Source organism: Haemaphysalis longicornis, unplaced genomic scaffold, assembly GCF_048455015.1.
Source record: "Haemaphysalis longicornis isolate Haplotype H1 unplaced genomic scaffold, Haemaphysalis longicornis Haplotype H1 scaffold_1, whole genome shotgun sequence".
Taxonomy (NCBI): Eukaryota; Metazoa; Arthropoda; class Arachnida; order Ixodida; family Ixodidae; genus Haemaphysalis; species Haemaphysalis longicornis.
Window position 1 is genome coordinate 306,923,151 of NW_027526203.1, and position 27,095 is coordinate 306,950,245.

The 27,095-nt window shown below is 45.5% G+C and overlaps 1 protein-coding gene across 2 annotated transcripts in view; it reads right to left on the reverse strand.

Annotated features, from left to right (window-relative positions):
* The window catches only part of LOC144149666 (MAM and LDL-receptor class A domain-containing protein 1-like), a 308,201-nt gene that overhangs the window by 193,951 nt on the left and 87,155 nt on the right, over positions 1-27,095 (reverse strand). For both annotated transcript variants that reach the window (XM_077681331.1, XM_077681329.1), the window contains exons 18-29: positions 23,960-24,228; positions 22,181-22,280; positions 19,410-19,529; positions 19,043-19,308; positions 17,881-18,118; positions 16,543-16,692; positions 11,122-11,343; positions 9,746-9,775; positions 6,509-6,655; positions 4,722-4,857; positions 292-412; positions 10-91 (exon numbers count right to left, since the gene is read on the reverse strand). In XM_077681331.1, the coding sequence (XP_077537457.1) occupies positions 10-91; positions 292-412; positions 4,722-4,857; positions 6,509-6,655; positions 9,746-9,775; positions 11,122-11,343; positions 16,543-16,692; positions 17,881-18,118; positions 19,043-19,308; positions 19,410-19,529; positions 22,181-22,280; positions 23,960-24,228 (1,881 nt within the window). The remainder of the gene's footprint in view (positions 1-9; positions 92-291; positions 413-4,721; positions 4,858-6,508; positions 6,656-9,745; positions 9,776-11,121; positions 11,344-16,542; positions 16,693-17,880; positions 18,119-19,042; positions 19,309-19,409; positions 19,530-22,180; positions 22,281-23,959; positions 24,229-27,095) is intronic.

Sequence of the window (27,095 nt, forward strand, 5' to 3'; positions counted from 1 at the left end):
GGACCTCACATGTTGATGAGCATGGCTCCGATGTAGCTGTCAGATCGTCCACAGCCACAAGTCCAGTTTGTATAACAGCTTCTAAAACAACCTGCAAAAAACGATAACTAAGATACAGATACGGACATACAGATACCGCGGTGTTGATTTTGTCCATATAATCAAGACAAGCAGTTTCAGTTCTTAGCAGAGAAGGTAACCGACATAACGGTAAATACGCACGCGTTTATAACAAAAAGCTAGGCCGAAGAGCTTCGGCGTCAAAAGCGTATACGAAAGTTCGGCACTCACTGGGATGTCTTCTTTCGCCTTCGCATTAGCAAACTGCACTTTGGCGTGAGTCCACGCAACTAGACGTGTGGAAGTGCTACTCCAGGCGACATCCGAGGCGTTTGACAGCGACACACGGAGGCTGGAAACAAATCAAATGGAAACAGCCTATATTTGTGCCGCTTTCTTGTTACCTTTCTTGCAGTATTACCATCGGTTAGATTAAACATGTTCCAAACTCTCTATAATACGGTTTATAAAATGAGCTGGGCCTACATCAAGACTTGGGGGTCTTACTGAACCACAGGCAACGAAATCTAAAACCTCTGAGCAACAGCTGCTGAACGCGGAGTCTGAACTCCAGTGACAGCTAAACATCGCATCCGAGACCTCCTGCCAGAGTCAATCAACCATCCATATCTCTTTTTTTTTTTGCATTGAGCCCTTAATTTGGGTTAAAAGTGTCTGATAGAAATATTCCTGCTTCTTTTCAGCATTCAAACTTCTTAACATTCTCCTAGACAGCTGTGTGTTGTTGCAGTTATCTCATTGCGCAAAACGCCGACAAATTGCGTGATTATAATTTTCTTTTAGTCCATTCATATTAATCCCCGTTATGTCCTCCTGTGTGAAGTTGGCTTTCCTCGATTACACGCCAGTGAGGATAAAAGCGTTCTTTACAGCGAGTTCACGGATCGATTCTACAACCAAATAATCCTTGATTCCTACCTAATAATTTTTTTTTAAACACGAATCATGTAGCAGCCTTTAGTTAGGTATTTGTCGAATAGAGCATTTGTACCCGAAATCGGGAGGATCGCTTCCACAACCCATTATTTGCTTCTTCCACGTCGAGTACACTTCACCTGGTGGCAATACTTACGTTTAGCAGGTTTAGCGGGTTTAGAAAGCCAATTTAGCATAAGTAAACCTTTTTGTACGCCTTTATTTCATCGTTTTCTCCGACTTTTTCTCTGGTACTGATTACAGCACCGATACGTGTTCTTTTTCCATTCGAAGAAGGACGACGTATAAAACAACACATCCTGGCAGGCCGTGTGTTGTGCCACACTGTAGTTGGACGCCAGTGAAATTGAAATGGAATTAAAGACTCCGGTTTTCATTGTGCCGCAAAACACATACATGATGAAATGGGAGATGTGGGAAAACTGAATTGAAAAACAACCAGAGGTATTTGAATTCTTTCTTCCTCTCTGATTGGACGAACACTTGTCAAAGTATTTTCGCTAAGACAACCCTTTTATTCCTGCACAAGAAGAATAAGAGAAGAGTCGTTGGATTCTTTCATACCGCAAGTATTGTGATTAGATGTGTCTGCGAGTAAGCACCTGCCTTGAATAAGGATTCCAATATCTTGTTAGCATGGTCGCAGGCTCCACTGAGACAAACGCTGAAGTACGTTAGGGAGATTCTTGTGCTTGTTGACTGCTTTAAACGGGAAAGCCAACCCCCTTTGAAACCTTCGCAATTTCCCCTTTTTTTTAAGGTAAATATGTTACAGTGCTCGTAAGACTTGTCTAGGCTTCGGAACATGCTGGTAATATCTGTTCATAGCTGCTGGGTTGGAGATAGTTTGCCATTGCGCGTGCGCGGATCTCGGACAGGCTCGGGCTGGTCATCGTTCAGCATGGGCCACTCAAATGTGTAGACGCCACCACCCGCGAGGGGCGCTTCTGTTCATCAGTGCCAGCCGTAAGCGGTCACACGGAAATAAGCGCGTAATTTGACGCGATGCATTATCAGCGTAGGCAGTTACGTTATCGCACAAAAGGTTCGACCGAAAGCGCTGCAGTGCATTCTTGTCGCATGCTTTTCGTTCTCTTCGCTTGAGATTCAGAAGACCAGCGAAGGTCGTTTCGTGCGATTACGTAGCTGCCTTCGATAATGTTGCTCCGCGTCAAACGACGCGTCTATCTGTCCTAGCACCCCTCCCGGCTGGCACTTGGGAAGACAACCGCCCATCGTGGGTGGTGGCGTCTGCCAATTATAGCGGCCCATACGAAATGGCGACCGGCCCGATCCTGTCCGACATCCGCGCACGCACAATGGCAGGCTATCTTGAACCCAGCAGCCCCCAGAGATGTCGCTAGCACACTCCGGAGCCCTGCATGCGCTCGCGCACTTTATTGCATGGCATACGAGCTTTTGTACAAAATGCCTTATTTCGCGATGTTTCCCGAGAAAACGGAAGCGTTGCGATCCTGCTCCCCACGATGACCCAAGGTGTTGATTTCAGGTGTGTAAGTGGAAGCCGGGCAACGTTGTGGGTAATCGGGAGATTGTACATGAAGGCAAGGAGAGTTTAAAGGAAGCCATAAAGTGGGGCTGATAGAAGCGTTCGCCCCTGTTTTTTTTTTTTTTTTCGTGCATGGAGGCACTTCAAAGTGTACAGACTTTGTCAAAATTTTGTGGGCAAACCCGGAAACGCGCAGGCTGCAAAAAATTGAATGTACAAGCATACGTCCCGAGCGAGGCTGAAACGTTTTATGCAGGAAAGCTAGACAAAACATTTCATTTCTTACTGCCTTAAAATATTTTTGTCACAATAAAGGTAAAGCTGATTCTTTGAATTCTTTTTGGTCGAAAAGGCTTAGGATTGGCCCACAAAATTTTGACAAAGGGTGTACATTTATTGACAGCTCAGGATGGCACTCCGTGGTTTGCTCGTCGCAGCCGATGCTTTTTAGTATCCCCTGTGCTTTCAATGCGGCTGCCTTTAAAGCGGCTATCGAGAGCTTTTGTCGCCGCAACCGAAAGGAAGCAGGCTGATACCTGCGATATTGCTTCTGTGACGTCACATAACCGCACCAAGTACGGCCCGACTTTGTAAAATGCGCAAGCAAATAGAAAAAACCTTTTGGGCAAGTTTGTATGCTACACGGTGCACGCACAGCAGTGACATTTAGCTTGAGTGTTTTGTGGACACCTAAATTAAGGGCTGTGCGCGTTAACTAACCTGCTCTTAAAGCGCTTAAGAGTTCAATAAAGTGTTTCGGGGGCCCTTTAAAAGCAGGGACCCTTTTAAAGGCGAAACACAAGTTTCGCATGTTGAAAGTCTGCATTGATCCAACAAGTGGTGCCAATTTTAATGAAAACTCTCGACAACCAAGCTAGACATTAAAGAAAACAGATGAAGCACTGGCGACTCACTAGCCCCTATCCAGCCGGCTCCTCACGACATCAGAGATACTTATTTGTGCAGTTTGGGGCCGCCGACCAGTCACCGCCAAGTAACAGGACTGTGCAGTCACAGTGGTGTCTCTAGTTCCGTTTAATGGTGTCACTGGAATGCTAACTTGCAGCTAGCCCATTGGTAACCCTTTTTTTAGAATTCTCATTATTGCGTCGCTGCCGCGTCGTGTTGCGGGAAATTTGTATGTTTTTCAAAAAGTTCGTATTCTTAAAAAAGGTCAAACGTCTTCCATTGATGAAATTTAGAATGTTTGTGTTTATTGACGCAATGGCGTCTACGACCAAAGAGCGCAAAGACTATATTAGGGGGTCCTTCAATGTCAGGTTTGGGCTTAAAATGCATATGAGATGAGGATGGTGCTGCCTAAAAAGTTGTATGCATGGGTGTAGAGGGCCTGTAGATTAAAACATGAAGATGCTCATAATAGCAGATGAAGGGGACTATGCTTGACCCGTGACAGCGCCCGGAGCCTCAGAGTGTGCTGTGCTACTGGGGCTCCCTGTGGGCACAAAAGAATCATCAGGAACTCTCTCAAGGATAAGGGGGTCTGAGGTCACGCCCTGTGCGATATAAGATATAAAAAATTGATATCTGCATTATATGTTAAGACACATTTGTTGGCGAACATTGTTTCATCTCCTAAGACTAGTGAAGGGTGCAGTGGAATGTTGTATGTGTAGATTTTAGGGAAGTGTCGTTTTCTGGTAGCATTGCAGGATGTGCACTCAATTAGCGCGTGGAGCACGGAGAGCCACCGTTCCCCACACCTGTCACAAACTGGTGGGAGTGTGCCATTTAAAAGGTATGCGTGCGTGGCGTGAGTGTGGCCTATTCGTAATCTGCAAATAGATACTTCACAGAATCTATCTTGTTTCTCAATGAGGTACTTACGCTTCGTGAGTTACCAAAGACAATTTTTTTTTCAAATGAAATGGACTTGTATTTTTATAGCTCCTTTAACGTGTGCCGACAGCTCAAGCACACTGACTTTTTTTTTTTTGCCTGCAGCTGAAAGACATCTGCAGTGGCTAGCAACTGAACTAGCGCCCCCAAGGCGTTATTATTCGCATCAAGTGAATAACCTCCCTTTAGTCGTTGATGAGACTCCTGTATACTGCGTGGCAAAAGTGGCAAGTTTTAGCGACGAATGGTCTTTTTTTTTCTCTTGTTTAGTATAGGCTTCGATATCCACAGTTACACGCATCCACAGCAAAAACAAAATAAAAACAACGCTTGCCTGCTGTTCGTGTCTGCGAGAGTGAAGTACCAGAATGACAGGCACATGTCTCGGAGCCACTCTGCAGGAACTGGAGGACTTTTCAGACGCGCGGTGGCCACGTCAGACCCGTTATTCTCCGCGTATATGTAATGTCCTGTGAGGATGGAAAAAATTTTAAGAAATTTACTACGTTGCTGCAAAAATTTATACCATTTACCAAGTCTATTTACGAACTCTAGTCACAATAGTTTATGGATTTTAATAGATTATACACGCACAAACTAGGTTAAAGGTAACGGAAAGACGCACTTACGGCTTTCAATTTCAGAGTCAATCTAAACTGTCTGATAAAGTGCATGCAAAACTTAGTAATTATAAAATCTTTTCGTTTCACTACCAAACGCCCAAGCATCTGGACATGTGAATTTGCCTTAATTACGCCATTGCAGTCATTTTTGCGTGGTCTTCGGCAAAGGGCTTCCGATTGTGTGAACACTTACACCACGCACGGTCGCGATACGCAGCAGCTTACCGCGGAGCAACAACAAAGGTGTTTACACGTTTTTATTTCCAATTCGATCAGTCTTGACTGCTGAATTGTTTGAGGTCACCCAGTCTCCTGCAGGGCCCTTTACTCTGAACATGTCGTTACCAAAATGCCGTATAAAGTACATAGACTTTTATTTAAATTTTGGGAGTTGTAACGCGCGGAAGCTACACCTGGGATATGAGGCGCGCCCTAGTGGAGGGCTGCGGAATAATTTTTACCACCCGGGGATCTTTACCACAGACAGACTTCCCGTAATGCATTCCATCGCTTCCGAAGATATTGGTTTCAGTTTCTCAGGTCGGTCCGTTTTCTTTCGCTCAACCCTGCACTGCTCTTTCACTGGTCTTTCGTTCTTGCACTGCTGTCAACGCGAACCTTCCGCGTGATCCCGCTCTCACCGCTTAGCTAATCACCGCTCCCTTGTTTGGGGCGTCTCGCTTCCGGTGCGCTCGTAAGCCTCCATCGCGAACCATTGATTCAGGCCGGAGACTTCCACGTTGGTGCGCTCCTTTCTCTACTGAGCTACGGAAAGGGCTTCCTTTGGGGAGTATTTACATAGTCCGACAACCACTACTACTACTAGTAGTAGTAGTAGTAGTAGTAGTAGTAGTAGTAGTAGTAGTAGTAGTAGTAGTAGTAGTAGTGGTGGTAGTAGTAGTAGTAGTAGTAGTAGTAGTAGTAGTAGTAGTAGCAGCAGCAGTAGTAGTAGTAGTAGTAGTGGTAGTAGTAGTAGTAGTAGTAGTAGTAGTAGTAGTAGTAGTAGTAGTAGTAGTAGTAGTAGTAGTAGTAGTAGCAGTAGTAGTAGCAGTAGTAGGAGGAATAGTAGTGGTAGTAGAGACAGCAGTGGTTGTAGTACAGCTGTAATAGTAGCAGTACAAGTATCACTAGTGGAAGTAGTAGCAGTAGCGGTAGTAGTAATAGTATTGGTAGTTGCTTTTAGTGAAATACAAACGATGCGCGATTAAACTACAGCCAAAATAGGCAAAACCTTGTGAACAAATCGTACACAACAGCGGTTAAAATTTCACGGCCATTCCAAGAACAGCCGCCGTGGTAGCTGTACCTTAAATCGCATCCACTTCAGTGGCTACTGTAAGAAGACTAAACGCAACACCATCGCTGATATTAAGCGCTCCTCATTTTACACTATGATTACAACTCACAATGTCGACACATTAGACAATGGAAAGCGAGAAATTAGCGTGAGAAGCTTAGGAAGTAGTCAAGATAGTTTCAAAGCAACACGGTTTCTTACCTTTGTAGCCTTGGGTTGTGTGATCGAAATTAGGAAAGGCGGGGTAGCGCTTGGAAGGGTCGTTTAACTTCCACTCCAGTTTGTTGCTACTCTCTCTTTGGGCCTCCCACTTGCAGTACGTTCCATTTTCGAAATTACAGTCCATGTCTGCAATATAAACGGCCCAACGCATTATTCCTACAGCCGCACTCGTACGGTGCCCGCTGGGTATCTACTCAATAACGATTTTATATCTAAACGCATCCCGCAACGCGATGCTGGAATGGTTACGCTTGCATTGCAAGCACCGCTTCCCTCCTATACTTGCGCCACTGCAGGCTAAAGGCTAAGCATTGTAAATAAAAGCCCCCCCGTCGTGAGGATACTGAACGACAAATTGTATTGCGGCGCGAGGTAAAATAACGCGTAATTTAAAAACTTCCTTTCATATCTTTATATATCGCCTGTCTTACCGGTACCGAGCGAGTGCACAATTTTTTTTTTTTTGTAATTAAGAGCTGATGTATCAAAGGGTTAACGCGGAATGCGGACATGTTTTGGATTGTCGAAGTTATGAAATCTTCCGGAAGGCACGCTCATCGTGGGCTAACCCAAAATACTTGTTGGGATTTTTTTAAAGAAAGAATAATATTCGCGAAATAATTTATCAACATTCGCTCCTAGCCTCAAAGAAACTTTGCCTGAAGGAGACACAACTGAACAATACGCCCGTAAGACAGCTATGCACGTGTATAGCCAAAAATAAGTTTAAAATATCAAAGCGGTCGCTGTGCTGAAAAGGTGTGCCGGAATCACTAAAATAAAGTGCACGATAGCCTGTATACCAGCTGATCCGCATGCCACACCCGTGTAAACAGCTGAGTACGGTCACTCTAGGCGATCCTCCCTATCCAAAGGTCACTCACTGACAACACACTTCACCGATCCTTCCACACAATAAGCAGCGGCCACAAAAAAAACGCCAAAAGAATGGTAATGATAAGAGCAGGGGGTTCAGTGACCTTGAATTGGCGTCTTGTTGGTTGTCAAGCGCGTAAGCCATGCCCGATAGTCCCAACACCAGCTGAATGAAAATTCTCCTAGTGCTACGGCGGTGCATGTGACTTAACAGGACCACGTGAAAACGTGAGGCCGGGCCTATACGAGTATGTGTATTTGCTATCTGCGTGCGTTTGCGTGTGAATTTGTTCACCTCTCTCGTCCTCTGCCATGTGGCATAGCAAAGAAAGGTTTTTCGCTACTCTCTATGCCAACATCGTTAGCATCATTAAAGATTTTTTTATCTCCTTCTCCCTCCATTTTTGTTACCGCCCCAAGGTTCTAGCCGAGCGTCTTTTCTCACGGCTTGCGGTAACTAACCAATCAAGCTACTCCCCTGTAGAGAGCTCAGCCAGCGTCCTTGGTGCGCGAAGTCACATTGCCGCCCGCTCAGCCGACAATAATGGCACAAAAACAAATACATTCGGAACATAAACGGTCAAAATGTCGGCTGCAAGAGAACACCAAACTTCCGGCGAACAGTTCTTGAGACGTGTGCGCAGCCAATCTTGTAATATGCTTAACTGGGATTAGGGCGACCCCAAAAGCTTATGAGGACCGTTAAAAAGCGGAATCTCAAGCTGTCCTTTTTCCCCAGGCTTCCCTGTTTATAGATATGTTAGCAACTAATAAGTCAACACCCTTCAGATGGCTCCATGAGCACCTAGCAACCCGGCCAAAGTGCATTACTCGTCTCACAAAACGGATTTTTGTGCACGAGAGTTTCAAGGCTCTATATGGCCTTGTCATGCCCTCGCACGCACCCACATGAGCGCATCCCTCGCAATAATGTTAGTGGCGCGTGCCACCCCCCATCCCCCGGCACCTCGGCGACGGGCATGCATTCTTGTGCCACCTCACTTCTCTTACTCACCCCACTGTCCCAGCGGCTACTCGTTGTGTAACCACCCGCCAGTGGTTCTCCGAACACCAATCGCCTTTAAGTCCTGCCCCTGAACGTCGCCCTAGTTTTGCCTAACGCCGTGTGTTCATCCAGCGGCCTTCATCCCGACCTGCAAGCCGCCACTTCGTTCGCTCCCTGTGCTCTACATTTCTCCGCGCGAAGGAGAAAGATGTAGCGCTCCCTCGCGTAACCTTGCTGCTGGCATCACCACCACCACTCAGTACTAGGTGAAGAGAGCTGAAGGCGCCGTGCAAGGTGTGAGAAAACGTGTACAAGATCAGCATTTAAGAGAAGGTGATCATGTAAGGTACGCGTGTGTAGTTTAGTTTGTTACCGAAGCTTCCGTTTCAAAGGACGCGTGCCATTGGCGTCCCGTATGCCGTGCGTGTAGTCAGCTCGTGCTTTGCATAGGGCTCCCAGCTTTGTAAAGCAGTTCTGATTTTACCCGCGCATGGTTTATTTGGCAGCCACTTCAAAAACCTTACTTCGAAGCGTACACAACTCCGCCTGCACTCATTCGTGTCATTCGTCTTTATCTTGAGATAAAGGGATAAATTCCGCGAATGCTGTAGGACAATTAAAGCAAGTGCTCTTCCCGTCCTTGCTCTTCATCCTTGATTCAAGTATGTATAACCTGCTGCCCTTTATATGCGTAGAAGGCAGTCTAATCACACTGCCTTCTACGCACGCCCACATCGCATCAACGCCAACCGTTATTACGGTGTCTGGGCCATCCCCTTGCATTGCTGTAACAAACAGCCGTCATTTCTATTCGCCGTAGGGCGTAAGACAAAGCCGGCAAGCAAGTAAGAAGTACTCAGAGACTCCGCATAAGCTTTCAGAATTGCGAACACGGAACTTAATATCAGTTGCAGCATTCGTAGTTCCAGGTAACCGCCTGCGTGATGCGAATATGCTGCCTCGCGCTTGCATACGAGAGCGTATTACAATGTTACGGGCCAAATCAACAGAGACGATGCAGCTAGGCCCTTCCAATAAAGAGCAATCAAACGTACAGCAGAGGGAAGATCGCGTGAGTTCAATATGTCCTAAATTTGTTTCGCACAGCTACGAATACCTGAGACCACTACGAGCACGTTTGCTACCGCTACTTGTGGCCACGTTTAACAGCGCCACCGTCCAATATGTCTCTATTTTATGTCCCGTCTTAAGTACAATGTTTATAAACACAGAACCACGTCTGGAGAAAGTCTGCATGACTCAACAAAATATTTTTGCTGCACTGGTAACCAACAGCAATACCAATCCGTCCGAAAGAGAGCAGAATAACTTACCCACGGGTCGCTTGGGCTTTGCAGGGACCACTGTAAAGAAGCATAAGACATGAAGCTATTAGGGGGCTGTATCATGTCTTGTCCATCCTGCTTGAGCTAATAAATAAATGAGCGACTAATGGAACCTTTCTGGCGCACCGGTAATCAATGAAGCCCCATGCGGCGTCTCCGCAAGCAATCCCCACCCCCCCCCCCCCCCCCCCCGCACACCCCCCATCTGAGGTACAGGAAGACGTCCCCTCTGGAGCTCTGTCGTCACGTGGGGCGCGTAAACCAAAAAAAATAGAGGCTGAATGCAGCTAGGATACGCGTGAAGTTTCTCCAAATATAGCAGCACTCAGACCCGTGACCTTTGAGTGAAGAGTGGCATTCTACCAGGCCCATTAGAAAAAGTCCATGGCGGCTGTTAAGGCTATCCCTTTCTCCGTAGCAACCAGCCCTCTTCCTTACAACTCCTTTCTTCTATTCACACCAGCTTTTCTCCTCCTCACACATCAAAATGCGTTCCCCCATGTCATTACTCTTATCTAAACCTACACGCGGCTAGCTACATGCCGGTGAAGATTAACAACTCAAATCAATGCAAAGAAAATCAGATAAGAAAAGTTCGCGGCAGGTCCTCACTATTGAAGTAGACGAAAGAGAAGCGATTCCAGGAGCTAACATCGCCGCGGCCTGGTGCGGATACTATGAAGGTAGGGCATCCTAGATCTACCCTTGACGAAAAGATGTCGGCGTGGTGCTGGGTTGTCGTGCTGCATTATCCGTACATGCTTTATAACCACGCTGGTACCCCTTTATTACTTAATTCCCTGGCAATGCCTTGGACAGGTGTTTCTGTTTAGTCTGTTGCATTCATTTCTGAAAGGTTGAGTGTGAGCATAAAACCGTTGTCACGTGATAATACTAATATAGCCGCTACATACATAATAAAGCAATACATTTCTAATTACTTTATCTTCGGCAGTCTTTACGATAGCTTTGAAAAATGGCGAATGCGCGAACTCATCCCGAGTAGTCCTTATATACAGCGAGCGCTGTGCAAAGGAACATAGCTGGTTTTAAGCAATTGGATTCTGTACTCCGGGTAACGAAAAATGTCTCTCGAAGTTTTTATCTTTGCCCTACCTGCATTGATTAAAACCAATGTATTATTGTTGGAAAGGGCACTTAAATCACACCAATAAATAAAGCTGCATAGCCACGCGCTACTAACCCAAGCGAAACGTACGAACCAAAGTAGAAACAATGTACAGGTGCTGCTGACAAAAGTACATATCTGTTCGTGCGAAAGAAGTTGGGGGAGTCATAATAAGTTACATGGCTAAAGACACTAAAACTACACCCGCAACTTTGCAAGCGCATTGTGCCCCTACCCACTTTGTAGTGACCCACGCTGATGCTGGCAACAGCTCCGAATCCGCCTTGTTGACGGGTGCGTACGATTGTCACATGTATCTGGGACTCCGCCGCCTCGTACAGGACCGCCTCGAAGTCTTGCCAATCCTCCCCGTCAGAGAGGGATCCGAGTGGCACCAGCTTGCTTTGGCGGTCACCCGTGTTCCATACCGACTGCAGCACAGTGAACGCCTCAATGGCTGCAAGGAAAGAATTGTGGTCAGCGTTCTTTCCATTTCCGCGCGATGCAGGAGTGACAACAAGGGCAATTTGAAGGGCATAGTCTCATTCATACCAAACTTCTCATAAGTAACAGGATGCATCAGATCCGGTGACTAGTGTAAATACACCGAAAAGCGTGTGTTTAAATTAACCTCATCGGCGATTCAGTTCAGAGCAACCAGTTGAAACAGTACACCGTTATATTTGGTCCTCAATTTCGAATACGTGTCATAAATTGTAAAAATTACAAATAATTTTTTACGACGTCGTACGTACGCGTGGTGGACCACAACAACAATTGGTTTAGGTTAAAACGTCACCTGTTCGGGTATGTCGGGCGTACATACCCGAACGTACATACCCGGGTATGTCGGGTGTACATTAGGTCAAACTGTCAATGTAACCAGGAGTTCGCTATTGCGACATCTGTAACACCTTTATAATAGCTCTATAAGGAGCTTTATGAGGTGCTTTATAAGGGGAAAGGGCACCTACTGGCTTTAAAGAGGTGCACTCAAGTCAGCGCGTCAAACTTACCTTTTGTCCAAAGTTTATGCCTCTCACTCCTGTATGCTCATTTATTTCGCTATTTAGCCCACTGTACAAATCTACATTTTTTGAAAAAATGTGATTTCATGTTTCAAAGTGCCCTTAAAATGCATTTTTTCCAAAATTCTTTTGAAAAAATTATTTTTTTCTTCAAGAATGCTTTTGAAATATGTAAATGCCAGGCTGCCCATCAACCGACGCCCTACGCGGTGCTTTGCTATGGGTTTCGATGCTATCTCATTTATCGTGATCTCAATGCTCACGCATTTCAGGAATAACATAGTCTTAGAGTTTCTTCAGGTACCATTTATACAGGATGAACCTTCTCTCAATGTGTTAAACGCCATGCTGCTGCACACTTGAAAATGTGCCACAAGAATTGACGTCACCATTGCGGTGATTATAATGGTGCAAGAGAAATAATATTTGTGGCGTACACCCCAGAAAAAAAGCGTCTGTGGACTGACCACATATTCCGGTATATTGGCTACAGGCTCTTAACGATGACCCGAGAGGAAAAGGCCATGTTTATAATTTTACGGTCCTGGCATCGCGAGGATTTATCGATCCAACCCTCGAGGAGTTCGTTAACATTTAGAAGAAAAGTGGCTTTAACGCCTCAACACACCTCGTGCACCCCTCCCCTTCCCATCACCCTTCTCCCCAGAGCCTACGTCAAAGCATCTGCAGTTTCCCTTTACGATATCGATTTTGTCCGCCTTTGATACCTCCGTAAATGTAATGTATATCTTACGCTTCCCAGTGTGAAATTCAGTCTTCCTTGCTTCTAGATTTTGTACGGTCACGCATCATAAAAACTTTTAGTGCCAGCTTATCTGAACATTCTGCACTCACCATTCAGTAGACACGAACTTTTTACACGAACGCAACCAGCCTTTGGCATCTTCTCTCTCCTTACTTGGATATATTTACAGCAATGCATTCCCTGTGGCAATACAAAGCTGCAGTTTCAGTGTTGATAGCTGCGCATAAGTGCTCTTCCGCAACTGCAGGCTAATTTTCACACCAAGCCTAGCTACTATTCACCACACAACTTCAGGGCTTTGTCCCCAGTAAAAGCATTTCCTGCTCCGCTTTAAGCGCGCGGGAGGCTCTCTCTCAAAACTTCTCGCCACCCCTCGGGTGCAATCTGTATGACTGAAAGCAACGCTGATGCTTCCCGTTTGCTAGTAGCACTCACTGCTTGCCAGCATTGCTTCGCGCCAACCGCAGTCTCGGCGACTTGGAAGGAATAATTAAAATTAATGGAGACTGACAGGCTGCAACAGGACGCAGGTCGTTGCTGTTCAGTGCATAGTGTGTTAGAAACTCAAATTGCTTGTCTTTGATGTTGCAGTTTGCCCGCAGCCCAGGTCTGACGGATAAGTTATAACACAGAATACTCAGCTCGAAAAAGAAGTGCCATTGCCTAATTTTCCTCAAGCAAAACAAAAAACACCTTTTACGAAAAAACCTTCACTTCAGGGCTCCGGGGCGTTTCCGATAATATGTGGTCCCCATGTCTTTCTTGTTTCTTTGGGAAAAATTCCAAAACAGAAACATTTGGTGCTCTTCCAGGCATGCCGGGAGTTAGATAAAGTTGTTAAAATGATCACAACGCCCATTCCTGCCCATTGAAGAGACAACGAAGGAATAGACGGGAAAAGGGATGACGAACAGTCATGTGCACTCTAATAAATCACCGCAGGTCGGCTTAAACGCAACTGTTCAGAACAACAAATCAGCGTGGCCAACTCGGTGAATTTGGCGACTGACGAGTCCCAGCACAGGATTTGAGTGAAAATAGGTTCTGCGCAGGTACAACATCGTAAATTTACGCATTGCGCTGTAATTCCTGAGTGGAATCTATTTTTCACTCGAATTCTACACTGGGACTCATCATTAGCGAAATTCGCCTATTTGGCCACGCTTATTGGTCGCTCTGGACCGTTGCATTTAAGCCAATCTGCGGCACTTTCTCGGTGTTCGGGCAACTATAAGAATGCCTGTACTACTATTATGGATTTGTTTGGGTCAGAGTACGAAACTGCGGGTCGACCTTGTTTACATTAAGGCTTGCAGGGCGTTTTGTCATTTTTTAAGCTGCCAAGGGCTTTTTCAACCGACTGAAGTTAGGGGCATTGTGCTTTTTTCGTGCGCTTACCTTTCTATACAGCCTCCAGAAACAGAAATGATTATGCTTAAAAACAAGACTACTTAGAATTTTTCAACAAGCTTCTTTAAAAATGCGCCCGTGCACTCCGGCAGATAGAGATGGCAATCCAGCAAAGCTGTAACGTGCGGCTTAGTTCTCACTAGAGCCGCTCCTGCCCGCCGTTGTATCTTGAGCTATGCTTCACGCAGTATCTCGCTGCGCGCTCGCTCTGCTGCGAGATTCTTTTTCGCTCCCTCCGATGCGCCGTTCAAATTTAGCAGTGTAGCTACGTCATCCATAAGCCCAGCCAATCGTTCTCCTCTTACTTATAACTCCCCTCCAACCTGTTATTTTTTCCCGCATGCCCATGGGTTTGCGCCGGATGAGTTTTCTACGTGCATGGGACGGCCGGATTTTCCTTTCGCTCAGCCATATAAAGTTTCGCTTTGGTAATCTATTTCCGCAGGTACCAAAGCGCGAAATGAAGCTCCTCTCCAATGGGGTCAAATGCCTTTGCCCACTCTCATAAGTGCTACGAACCGGAATGGATGAAGATGTCAGACAGTTGGGCGCGGAAATGCATATTCAGTGTACTTATAGCACGACTCGCCACTTCTCCGCTGACCGTGGAATGATTCTTTCGCAGTCTGTCGTCGCCTGGTCATGCCCGGGCCCTCTCCATAAACAAAGCGATGGGGCCAAGGCGAAACCCTGACAAACACCACGAAGTTTCGCCTTTATCATGTAAGGTGGTCGATAGCAAAACATCCCCGAAAGTTTCGACATTTCGAGTTTAAAGGAACCACGAAGACAAAACACAAGTTTGGTTCATTCAAAAGATTGCCTCATTAGAATCATACTGACACCACTTTTAACGCGCACTTCGCTCGAATAAGCTACATAGGAAAAAAGGGAATGGCCCTGCGACCCACTAGCTCATTTCCCGCAACAGAACCTATGACGTCATTTGAGCCCAGCTGCGCGATTTGAGCAGGCCAGCAAAAGCAAACGCAAATTAGGCAGAGCTTAGAAGCTTTTCGAACGAGCTATTTGCGCCTGAATGTAATGCATATACATTTTACAGCAGTAATAATTGCGGGAAACAACAAAAGTTACGAAAATACACGTAAACATAGAAGTACCGATGCGCACTGCTGTTGGTACTGGGCGCACTATGCTTGTTTTAGCTGCACAGCAGTCCGGCGCTTCGGAGTACACGACGCTGGCCGATTGGCGTAAGCGACGTTGCCTTACGTGACCCTGTTTGTCAAGCATACCCCATGTTTCAAGAAGCGATTACTTTCTACCGTAACAAAAACAAGCCAGGTGTAAATACGGTCAAAAACAAAGCAACAGCGGAGGGCTGCGTATGCTAGCGCCATCTGGGAGGTTTGACGGCAGCAAGGCTGCAGAGCCGAATGGCGCAGTGGAAGTTCGTTTGTATACGCACCGTTATGACTTCATTTCCGACGTCACCAAAACTAACGATTTGGCGGGAGAATCAATATTTTAACCTAAATTCATTCATTTCTCAGTGAATACGGCATCATTAGCTGCCGCGCAAGCACTGGCGACATGTAAAACACGAAATCTTTCGAATAAAACAAACTTGTATTTTGTCTTCACGGCTCCTTTAATAATTAAACTCAAAGCAAATTTATTCTTTTGCGAAGCAATCAGAGTTTCTCGTCCGAATTTGGAACAAGCTTTATTGCCTTCCTTGGAGCCTAATTTCAAGGGAACACTTGCAAAATAATCACATAATCTGACAACAGCAGCTACCCTCAAATTTTGTTGCTGTGTAAATCCCCTTCCTCATTGCCCAACAGCAAGACATTCCTGCTAGTTTGGCAAAAAAATCTCTTTATGATCGGAGTTAAACATCAATACCAGTACCACCTCACAAGCTTGTCAATAAAAGACTGATTCATGCACTGCTGAAGAAAAAGCGGAGCTCCGTCCTCATGAAGAGATTTATTCAAAACGGCAAGCGCTGGTGGTGGCAGAATTCTCTAAATACATGCTGGTTTCCAAGCAAGCGCTACCTGAAGCTCTGCAAGAATATAGCAGTACTTAGTTCAAACTCCAAACCATCAGTTCAAAGCATAATGCTCCGCAATAGGTCGTTGGTTGACGGTTGCAACACCATAGAAGAATGACAGCCAAACGGATAAACTGCAATTACAAAACTTGTCTTCATTTCAAAGCTGTATTTTGCGAACAGTCACGAAGTGCAGTTTTCAACACGTATGGACTCTATTGATGTTGTATCTATGCCAGCACATTGGTGGACAAGATAATGCAACAAAATTTTATTTGGTGTTTTTCATTGTAAATGCCTCAAATGCAGTAACAGCGTAGCCTTTAGTCATTCTTGTCTGGCTTAGATGTCATGTTTGAGTACGAATCAGCCCTCTACCCTTTGGGTTATTTAGCCTATAATCACAGCCTTGTTCCATTTATTTTCACTTACCGCTCCCATTTCGAAAGTAACGCAGCAGCAGCGTATCGTTGGGGCGCGCCGTGAAGACCGGGCTCCTCAGGGTAATGGTAGAAGTGTTGGACAGACTTGTAATCGGCACCGTCGTGTCTACATAGGCGAAGGTTTTGGACGCTTCAATTCCTGTTGATGCAGAAATAGATGTACTTGTTATCACTGCCACCGGGCACAACTTACGTGGCGACGTGTGGAACACGACGCTAATAATTAAAGTAGACTTTACCTTTCCCGCAAATTCTGCTGTGCACGTCTTCACATAAGTACAGTCATACTCAAATGAAACGTGATCACGAAAATATTACCCAGAAAACACAAATGGTGCGATTTTTTCTATGCAGGTCAAAATGACGCGTGTATAATTACAGTAACACAGATGGGTAATCTGGCTTTACAAATATACCAACAGCGCGCCATTATTTCGCCTACACGAACAGTGTTTGTCAATTTCGCTTGTTTTGGTTCATATTTTCGTGTTCGCGTTTCATTTGCCCATGTTCAAAAAAATAAAAAGAGCGCGAAGTCCACGTCCACGTCCTTTTCGCTCATTTATTTCTTGAAGTCATGAACCAACTTGCCCAATAAAGCATTTGATTAAGTTATCATTTCTCCATGACTGTGCGTTAACACAATGCAACTTTTTTAAAGTGCACCCGACACAAATGCAGCGGAGTGAACTATGTAGTGGCACTGCAGGTTAACCTTTTAACGATAATGTTTTCAATGTCGCCCACAGATTTCAGCGTGGTTTTTTTACGCAGAAGCACAGTTAACCACATACGTGCTACGGAGATTTATTGTAGTATATATGTACGTCGTATTCTACATACATTACGGAAAACTCATCTTTTTTAAGGCCATGAATGCCCTCACCTTATCTCAATGTTCTAGTTCATGTATCTGACTCATTGTGTGCATGGCAGAAAAGAATAAGTACTGCATTCGCCTCCGCTATTCCTCATTTGGTTATGTATATCTGAATCTTTAGAACACAGTAACTTAATTGAACAACTGATGACTGGTAAAAATGGTATTAGACAACAAATTAATAGATGTAAGTACGACCCGCAATGTATCACTGCAAAAAGCCGATTTCCAGGCATTACCTAATGCGCATCACCATAACTTTTTAGCGCGTGAAAAATAAATAATGATGATGACGGTAGCCTGCGCGCTACTGCCTTGTGAAGTTACCCTACAATCACTTGACAATTTAAACTCAAACTCAAAACAAGCCGCAGCCCTTCACCGTCACATTTCCCGCTGAAATTCTCAAAGCAGCGAGAGGAAGCTTTTAAGAGAAAAAAAACTGACCTTGGGAAAGCCCAACCAATGGGACAGCGGGAACGACGGGCTTCAGCGCGGGATTTTGCACACGGCCACTACCAACGAACCAACGGAAGCCTCGGTCTGGCCCAACGACGTTGACGTAACCGCAGAGGTCATCCTCAAAGTTGCAGTTTGCCACGTGCGAACCTGGTAGCAAGCTGAGCCGTATGTTGTCCAAGGCAAAAAATTCTTCTCCACGCCCAGGTATCCCTTCAAAAACAACCTGAACAGACGTAACAGTGTGAAAAAAAAACAATACGCAATCTGCGTACAACGCGCGTGTTCAAAGCTGGTAGTTTCCAAAGGTCAATTTGGTTTAAAAAATTCAAATGGCCAGCCATCACCATCTGTTCGTCTGTCTTAACTAATGCCTCAACCTCTGCCCTTTATCAACACCGTCCTAAAGAGATTTTGATCGGTAGGCCTGGAGCGCTCTATCTTATGTTATTTTTAAAGCTTCGGCTTCATCTGTTGCTCCAGAAGTTAATGTTAATAGTTGCCTCTCACCCGTTAATACTTGCCTCTCACCCGTCCTAGAACTTATACGTTGAAGTTTACCCTAAATTCACAGCACGGAGCTCGTCATCGAGGCTACACTGGCTAAGGCGTTGCGAAGCCTTGAGCAGTGCTAAACCCAGAACTTCGGTCTGCATTAGAGCTCATGTGGAACTTCATGGTGTTTAATCTCAATTTTAGAATTTTAAACCCTACCACATATCGATAGAAAGCAAGTTAAATTCCACAAAAAAAGATGAGAGCCAGCATTACTTGTTTTCAAAAAGCAAAGAAAAACTCAGTATATAATGAAACTTCTGGTTCATACGCGATTTTCCGTAAGTTGTTTCTTCACTTTCTTAGTGACTTGGAAAAACTACTTCAACTTTTCTTAATACAGGGTGCATTTATTATAAGAGGACATACGCGTATACTGCATATCGAATCAAATTTAATTTATTGAGTTTAGTTTATTTCGTACAAGGAACGAGCTTTACTTTATGCAAGGAACGTAGGGAAAAGGTCCTGGCATTTCCCGCATTCTTTAATTGATTCCTCTCAGCCCCGCTTTCGGCTCCAAACACGCCATCGTATGGCTATAATGCTCCAAATTACACACATACCTACACATACCTACACCTACTACACATACCTTGAAGTCCTTGGCCTGAGGAGAAATGTCAACGCGAGCCATGTTCCACGTCATATCCGGAGACGTGGCCGGCACCCGCCAAATTACGCCAATGACTTCGCCCGATGCAGACCGCAGTACCACCGTCACATTTGCTGCGAGTGACTTGTCGTGCATGTACCAGAATTCCAGGGAGCGGGGGTGATGACGCACCGGCCATAACGGACTGCTGAGAGACGACCCTCCAGTGCCTTTACTCTGCCCCTTTGTCAGTAACATGTAGGAGCCTGCGGAACAAGACCATAACAATCCGGATGAGCACTCGAAGGTTTTCTTGGACTGGGAATGAACTCTTCGCTTCAGCTGCGGTGAACCAAACGCTTCTCACCGTAAAAAGGGGGTCCGGAAAACATCCTTGCGTCTGACTGCTTGCCATATGTAGAAAAGACATGTTTCCACATGCCTCCTACCGTCCAGTAACATGTGTCGAACTCGAAATCGCATAAGCCTGCAAGAAATTCGAGCAATCGACATAATGAGAAAAAACCGCTCCTTAGCAATGCTAACCACGTAAAAGAGAAGCAGTCGCCACATAACGTAACGAAGGCATCTCACTTCACTTTAACGTAGTTACAAAGAGAAATAGTCGCACAGACAAACACTAACATTTTTCCGGCGTTAAAGGGACCCTGCAACGCTTTCGATAAACGCTTTCACTCTTTCCTTCTCGTCTGGACGCACTGCGAAAGCTATAGTTATTGCCAGCACGGAGCGGCACTGTGGGATTTGCTCGTGGCACCAGATACGCCTTCCGCTTCTGCTTTGTTTTTGTTGCTTTAGTTTTAAAGTTGCTGTCGAAAAGCGTTCATTGCTGCAGCTGAAGGAAAATCGACCAGCAGCCACTACATTGCCTCAGTGACATAATTCGGGCCGTTGAAGAACGTCAAGACCGGGAAAGAGTGAAAAATCTTTTGAGCGAGTTTCCAAGTTATCTGATGAGCATAGAGCAGTAATTTTTGGCTGAGGTACTTTGCGACCCCCTAATCTAAGTATTGGGTTTGTTGGGTGACTAGGTTATGCAAGCACTTAAGATTTTAAAAAAAAGTTGAAAAAAGTGTTGCAGGATCTCTCCTTTAAAGGGGCCATGCAGACAAAATTCAAGTTTGTTTTATTCGAAAGATTTCGTGTTTTATAGTGCCCCCAGCGCCTTTCCGGAACCAAACGATTCACTGAGAAACTAATGAATTTAGCTTAAAATGTTGATTTTCCCGCCAATCGTGTGTTCTCGTGACGTGTGCCATGAAGTCACAAGGACGGGTATTCATACGAACTTCCAGTGCGTCATTAGGCTCTGCAGCCTTGCTTACCGTCATTCCTCCCACATGGCGCTACCATACTGAGCCGCGGACCGTTGTCCGCCATTGCTTTGCTTTTGTCGTAATTGCACCTGGGGCGGTATTCTCGTAACTGTCCCTTTTGAAAACGTCCCTTTTGAGTCCCTTTTATCGTGACGTACTTCCGGTTAAGCAGTGGGCGTTCGCAGTAGGTTTTTGCGCTTGCGTTACGTCACGTCCGGTTGTTTGCTTTTAGCCAATCAGGGCTCACTAAAAGGGACACTTTTGAAAGGGACGCAAAAGGGACAAAACACGAGAATACCGCCCCTGGCTTGTTTTTGTAACTTTAGAAAGGAATCGCTTCGTGAAACATGGGATATGCTTGACAAACAGGGTCACGTAAGATAACGTCGCTTACGCCATTTGGCCAGTGCCGTGTGAGACAACTCCAAAGCGACGGACGGCTGGCAAGCTAAAAACAAGCATAGTGCGCCCAGTACCATCAGCAGTGCGCATCGGTACTTTTATGTTTACGTGTATTTTCGTAACTTTCATTGTTTACCCCACCATATTTACTGCTGTAAAATAAATATGCATTACATTTAAGCGCAAACAGCTCGTTCGGCAAGCTTATAAGTTCTGCCTAATTTGCGTTTGCTTATGCCGGCCTCAGCCAATCCCATAGCGGGGCATATGACATCATAGGTTCTGTTGCGAGAAGTGAATGAGCTAGTGGGTCGCATGTCCATTGTTTTTTTTTCTTAAATTTATAGCTTATCTGAGCGAAGTGTGCATTAAAAGTGGTGTCAGTATGATTTAACGAGGCAATCTTTCGCATGAACCAAACATGTGTTTTGTGTGCATGGCCCCTTTAAGCAGGCGAGTATTTTTCGACTCTTGACGGCGACATGTTAGAAATGAGATTCATCACTTGGAATTCCTCACTGGCCCACTGTAGGGTTTACTTCTTGTGGGAAGCCCCACGTCACATAAATCAATGCAGATCCTATTACTCCCGTCCTCCGTATCCTATGTGGGTCTCGTTGCATCAAACCCAACTTTAGCTTTTAATTCAAGCTCAGCAATGTAGAGTGTTGGACGAGTTAGCGCTGGAGCTAGTGGACGAGGACGCGGCAGAGACAGTGCACTGTGTTGCCGTCTCTCTTCCCACGTTTTCCCTATTTGCGGTGCCATGTTTCCGCAGTTTCGACTGAATTCCAGATTTGAGTATTACTCGAAATTTTGGTGCAATAATTTGGTGCAATTTTGGAGCAAATGGGACAATAGTATACACCCCGTGCACATCAATCTAAAGTTTAGATTGTAATCTGTGCGTGCACAAAATAACGAATTTAAATTATTGCTGTAGGTCACGTTGATCGTGGTGGCACACAGTGGTGAGCAATGGTGAACGGCATATGGCAGCTGCAGTGAATGAGAATTCGTCTACCACGCTATGGGGCAGGAATAGCGCTGTGAGTACGGGTAACCGGGTTACACTTCAAGACGCGCCATGTTGCAGATGAATTCACTGCAAATACTGTCCCTGTGTTACATCAACATGTGGGTCAGTCGTTACAAATGTCGCGAATGACTGATCCAGCCCGCCGTCCAATTACTTGAATAATCTGCACAAACCTTTCTAAGACAGAAAGGTTTAGAAAGGTCTTTCTAAGACCTTTCTAAACCTTTCTAAGCCGTGTCTCAGTGGTACCTCACCTAGACCAATGCGGCCGCAGTGTTGAGCCTACAGCTGCGCTACGGCCAAGCGTGGTCACGTAGCTCTGCATTCTCTTATCTGTGATCTGTGAGAACCAGAACTAACCTCTGCCATCAGCAGCACTGCAAGCACCAGGAGTCACGTGAATGTCCCCTAAAGCAACACCTCCAGACTGGCACCGGGCGTTGTTGAAAATAAACTGCAACTGTTTGGTCGGCAAAAGAAAGAAAAAAATGTGAAGGGAAATCCAAATCACGCAACAAATTCCGAGAACAACGCGGCGCTCGGACGTTAGAAATAGTGAATATGTTCGGAAACGTAATTCATGACTTCAGGAAAATGTACTGTAATAAGACAAAGACTTCAATCGATCACATTATAAAAAGGGAGAAAGAAAAGTTTGTGGTTTCAGAAGACGAAACAGTGTCCACTGGACAATACCCAATTAAACGTATCTAGGTGGAGCACGCAACCTGCGCGTTGCACTTGACAAAATACAAATTACATGTAAAGTGTACACACTGCAATCTTCAAATGTAAATTCCGTTATGAAAGCCTCAATCACCACATTTACATATCCTTTCCCAGCTCCAAGCTACCACGCACATTTTATTTTATGTTAGTTCATTAAAAGCTACCTTGCCACACACAAGGGTCGCAAAGGTACCTGCGTATCACAGCATGTTATCAATGTTAACTGTTCAGTACCATATCTGAATGCATCTTTGAAATACAGCGTTAAACATATATGCAACCAAAACATTTACAAGCGAGTTAAACAACCACCTGTAAACAGGGAGCTGAAGAGGACTTGGCGAATTTCGTTGTTACGCCCCTGCGTTTGCTTTTTACACCGTCTATATAAAACGTCATGCCTTATTGCTCACCCCGTGGGGTAAACGAGGAAATAAAACTAAACATGTTTTACGCCTCATTATCGAAATCAACAACCAAAATTTCGGTTCACATGAAAGAAAAAATCTGTTTCGAAAATAATTCTGAGCCCTTAAACTCGATTTTTTATTTCAAATTTATTCTTCTTATAGGTCTACATATGTAAACGCTGGATGGACACCACTTGGTCCCAGCAGTTAGGTACAGACACGGATTGGCAAAGGCTTCTACGAAACATTTGTTTGCTTGTTTTTATACAGAATAGAAACTTTGATTGCAATCAAGTGTTCCACAGAATGTCAGGTAAACATAGGACGCCTTGTGGTGTGCGTAAAGCTTACGTATGACGACTTAGTGCTCGTTACAAACTTCACGGCTTCAAACGTCAGCTTCCTTGAAAAAATGACTTTCGCCAATGCTCTACAAGCAAGTGTGTTATGGATTCAAAAATCTGCTCGACGATGTCGCGTTGCACGGCACGCCCTGCATAAGAATAGGTGAGGACAGTTAGCCTCTTGCCCCTCTCTCACGCCGATTCTCCCGCCATAACGACTGGGGTCACTTCACCACACCTGCCTATGCTACCGCATTTTGAACTACTTCGGAATTGCCGGGCAATGCGGCGCAAATTTTACGTGGGACACGGTCTGCCTTCTTCAGCACACGGAAATAATTGTGGTCACTTTCGTATTCGGGCACCAATGTGTTCTTGTATACATTTCGACAGCATATTATTTAAGACATGTGGACTGGAAAATGATAGCCGATGCATAGCATGAAAGCCCAAGACATTTGCTGCCGTTCTTTTCTTTTTGGGGGCAAGAGCCCTAAGCTGTGTGTAGCAAGTTAACAATTTCAGCGTTGCTCGTTCGTCCTCGCTTATATCAGAGTGCACTATTCAAGGCTTCTCAATCGTAGCCCATGTGCATCCTATACGAAAGTCTCTAACATAATTTGTTTTACCCGAGTTGCCATGTATACAATGCTTACCTCTGTTTTTTGCTTGGTACTGAATGACACGGTGCGCGTGACTGTGTACCAACGGTCTGCCGTAGTCCTGCCGACGCTTAGGAATAGCATGTTTTCCTTTGTCCCATCGACCTGGTTAAGCTTCAGCTGCCATCCGTCCGCAGAGAACATGTGAACGCCGAACCGCACGCAGACGAGATTCTCTTGGGGCAGCACGGTAGGAGAGCGAAGAGTGGCCGTCCATCTTGTCGGCGAACTTTGATGGTCGCACGCCGCGAACAGAAAGGCACCTGCGTTATCGGCAGTGCACAGCATTAGGACAGAAGAAAGAAGAGAGATTGTATAGGGAGAGTTGGAAAGGAGGCTGAATAAAAAATACACGTGTCTCGGTGGAAATGTAACCAAAAGAGAACAAGCACGCACACGCCAAGCACAATGAAGACGTGCGCCCAGACCGGGGTAAATGGAGTACTAGAGAGACTAAGCGGGGCACACCTCCAGCAGAAGCTTTGGGCCTGCAACGCCTAATTATTTTAAACCAATTACTGAGAGGAATTCATTTTCGGCCTATGTGAACGTGCCTTTTCTAAACATCCACACATAGCTGAAGACCCATTTTTCGAGGCTAAAGGGACAAAAAACGCACTTCTGTCGAAAGGCTGATTCACGCCACTTTCGCCCGTGCTCGACCTTTATCTTTATATTATCTCTTTTCTCTTATCTTTCTGTATGCTCGCCGTCCTTTTCTTCCGTAACTATCCGTCGTTCTCCCCTAATTCTGAGGCCGAGAGGCTGGTTTTGCGTCCTAGGAGCGAGAAACGAATTTTTTAATGCCTTGATTACCCGAAAAACCACTAAACAACCGACCTATCACGCCAATAATGTAGCAAAGGAGGACAGTTGGTAACCAACTTACCACAACCATTTACTGGATTTGAAAACAGGTGAATTAAGGCTATCGGCGCGAAATCGCTAGTTGGCTAGGTTGGCGGATGCGCGCCCCAGCTGGCCACCGCTGGAGACATCCACAAAGGCCGACATCTGCCCCACACCTTTTGTGCCGTCTAATTAAAAAAACAGTGGCAAGGAAAAGAATCGATCCCAGCAACGTGCGGAGAAATGAAAGGGATTTGACAACAACCCAACGCCGACGCCACGCGAAAGACAGCGTTCGATTCTGGGCACTTGACAAATGAACGATAAGAATACAAGAGGGTAAATAAAACGCAAAAGAGGAGTGCGTGCCCTTGGTGGCTCTATATGGCGTGTCTCAGAAATAAAAGACCGAGTAAAGAAAGGCGTGCGTTCCTTATTGCGACATGATGTATACAGACAGTGCTGTGGTGCGCACGTGTTGGGTGTTGACTTGGAGGCGATCTTCTAGATGGCGCAAGCAGGCCGAAGGTGTGCATTTTGAACCTGAGGCAAAGAAACCCGTCACATGATAGCAATGGCGTCCCTGTCCGCCGTGTGGAGTCTTTACCACCCAATGTTCATCTGACGGTAAACATCCGAGGAACAGTATCGCAAATGGACCGTCTCAAAGTCACGTGGCCTAGGAACCATTTTGCTGTTACAGGCGCCGACGCGGACGCCAATTCCGGCTTCCTCACTCCGGGACCCTTCCAATTCTTTTGCGTTGAAAGGTGAGGAAAAACACATAAACCAAAATTGAACCAACGACCTCCATTATATGAAGCTAAGACATTGCTCCTACGCCAGCCTACCAGCTATTCTGCTGAACGTTAGCTCAGCCCTAAAAAGACTCGACAGAACACATCGAAGCGCATTCAGAACTAAGACTATTTAACATGACAAAAACGTGAAGCTGCCGAGCTATTGAAGGCATCATATTAGCATGCCATCGTCCATGTACGTCCGTGTGGGCGGAAAATCGATGATGTCTTGGAGGCACTGGGTAAAACCACCGTCATACGGCCCTCAAAACACTGTATTTTAGGCGTGGGTCTATTTTTCTACTCTTCAATATTCATGTCGCGCTGTTAGGAAGTCGGTCAGTCAAGGTTGCGTGCCATTGTAAAATGAAAAAATGGACGCCATCCCTCCGTGCGAAAGTGGATGTCCAGCGAAGCTGTTGTTAGAGTGTACTAGAGGATACTTCTAGTACACTCTACTGTTGTAAACCACTACACATGCTGATAGGGGCGGGTATGACATGTTCCCCGTTGTCTCGGCGGGCTTGCCGCTTGTACTGGGCTTCTCTGGAGGCAAATGATAGGTCCTGACGCATGCGCTCGGCGTCTTGGGCGAGAACTGCTGGGTCCTGCCTCGGTTTTTTGTTTACGACACGAAATTTTCCGTCCAAAGAGAAGCTAACAGCTTCGCTGTAATATGTCCATATTCGAGTCTTTAGTATGCGTAGCTGCGGCAGCGAAGAAAGACCATGGCTAGGCGGCCTCGTCCTGTCCGAGTGAAACATCTCAATCGGGGTAACAGACGTAAATTATGTTGCGAGAGCGAGATAATTCGTTGCTCGGCAACACCCAACATCGTCGGCGGGTGGCGCTGCAGGCGAGACTGCTTGAGGCGCGTCGTCCGCTCCCGTGCATATTCAAGCTGTGCTAAACCTGCTCGAGCGCTACCACCCGCATTCACCTAAGTGAAACGCTTTCGTGAGTGCACGAAGTAGCTGGGTGATAGAAGTTGGCGCAGAGCGCCAAGAATCAATACAGCGGCACAGCGGAATAGCGTACGTAATTGTACTGCGTTGGAGTGGGCTCAAAAATAAGAGAGAAATACATATAAAAACGTTGAGATAAACAACCAGAAAAACAAAGAGGTAATAAATACGTAAACCGTGACGAAGAAATTTGAGCAACTATGTTTACGCAAAATACCTGTTCACTTAAGGAACGACCTCCTAATTTTTTAAGTAGCGAATTCCTCTTTGTGGTGGGACGAAATTTACTTAGCAAGATTAGTTTCTCTAAAATGCCTCTAGTTTGCAATTCCGGTGCTTGTATTCTTTCTCAACAATGCTACAACAATATTTGCCCTTTAATCGAGAAATCCGTCGTCGTTGACGGACGACACAAAAAAAAAACAGCGTACGGCGCATACGCTATGGCAACACACTTATAAACCTCAAATTAGATTCCGTATTCAAAGCACGTAAGCAGACCTAAGTGTCCTGAGT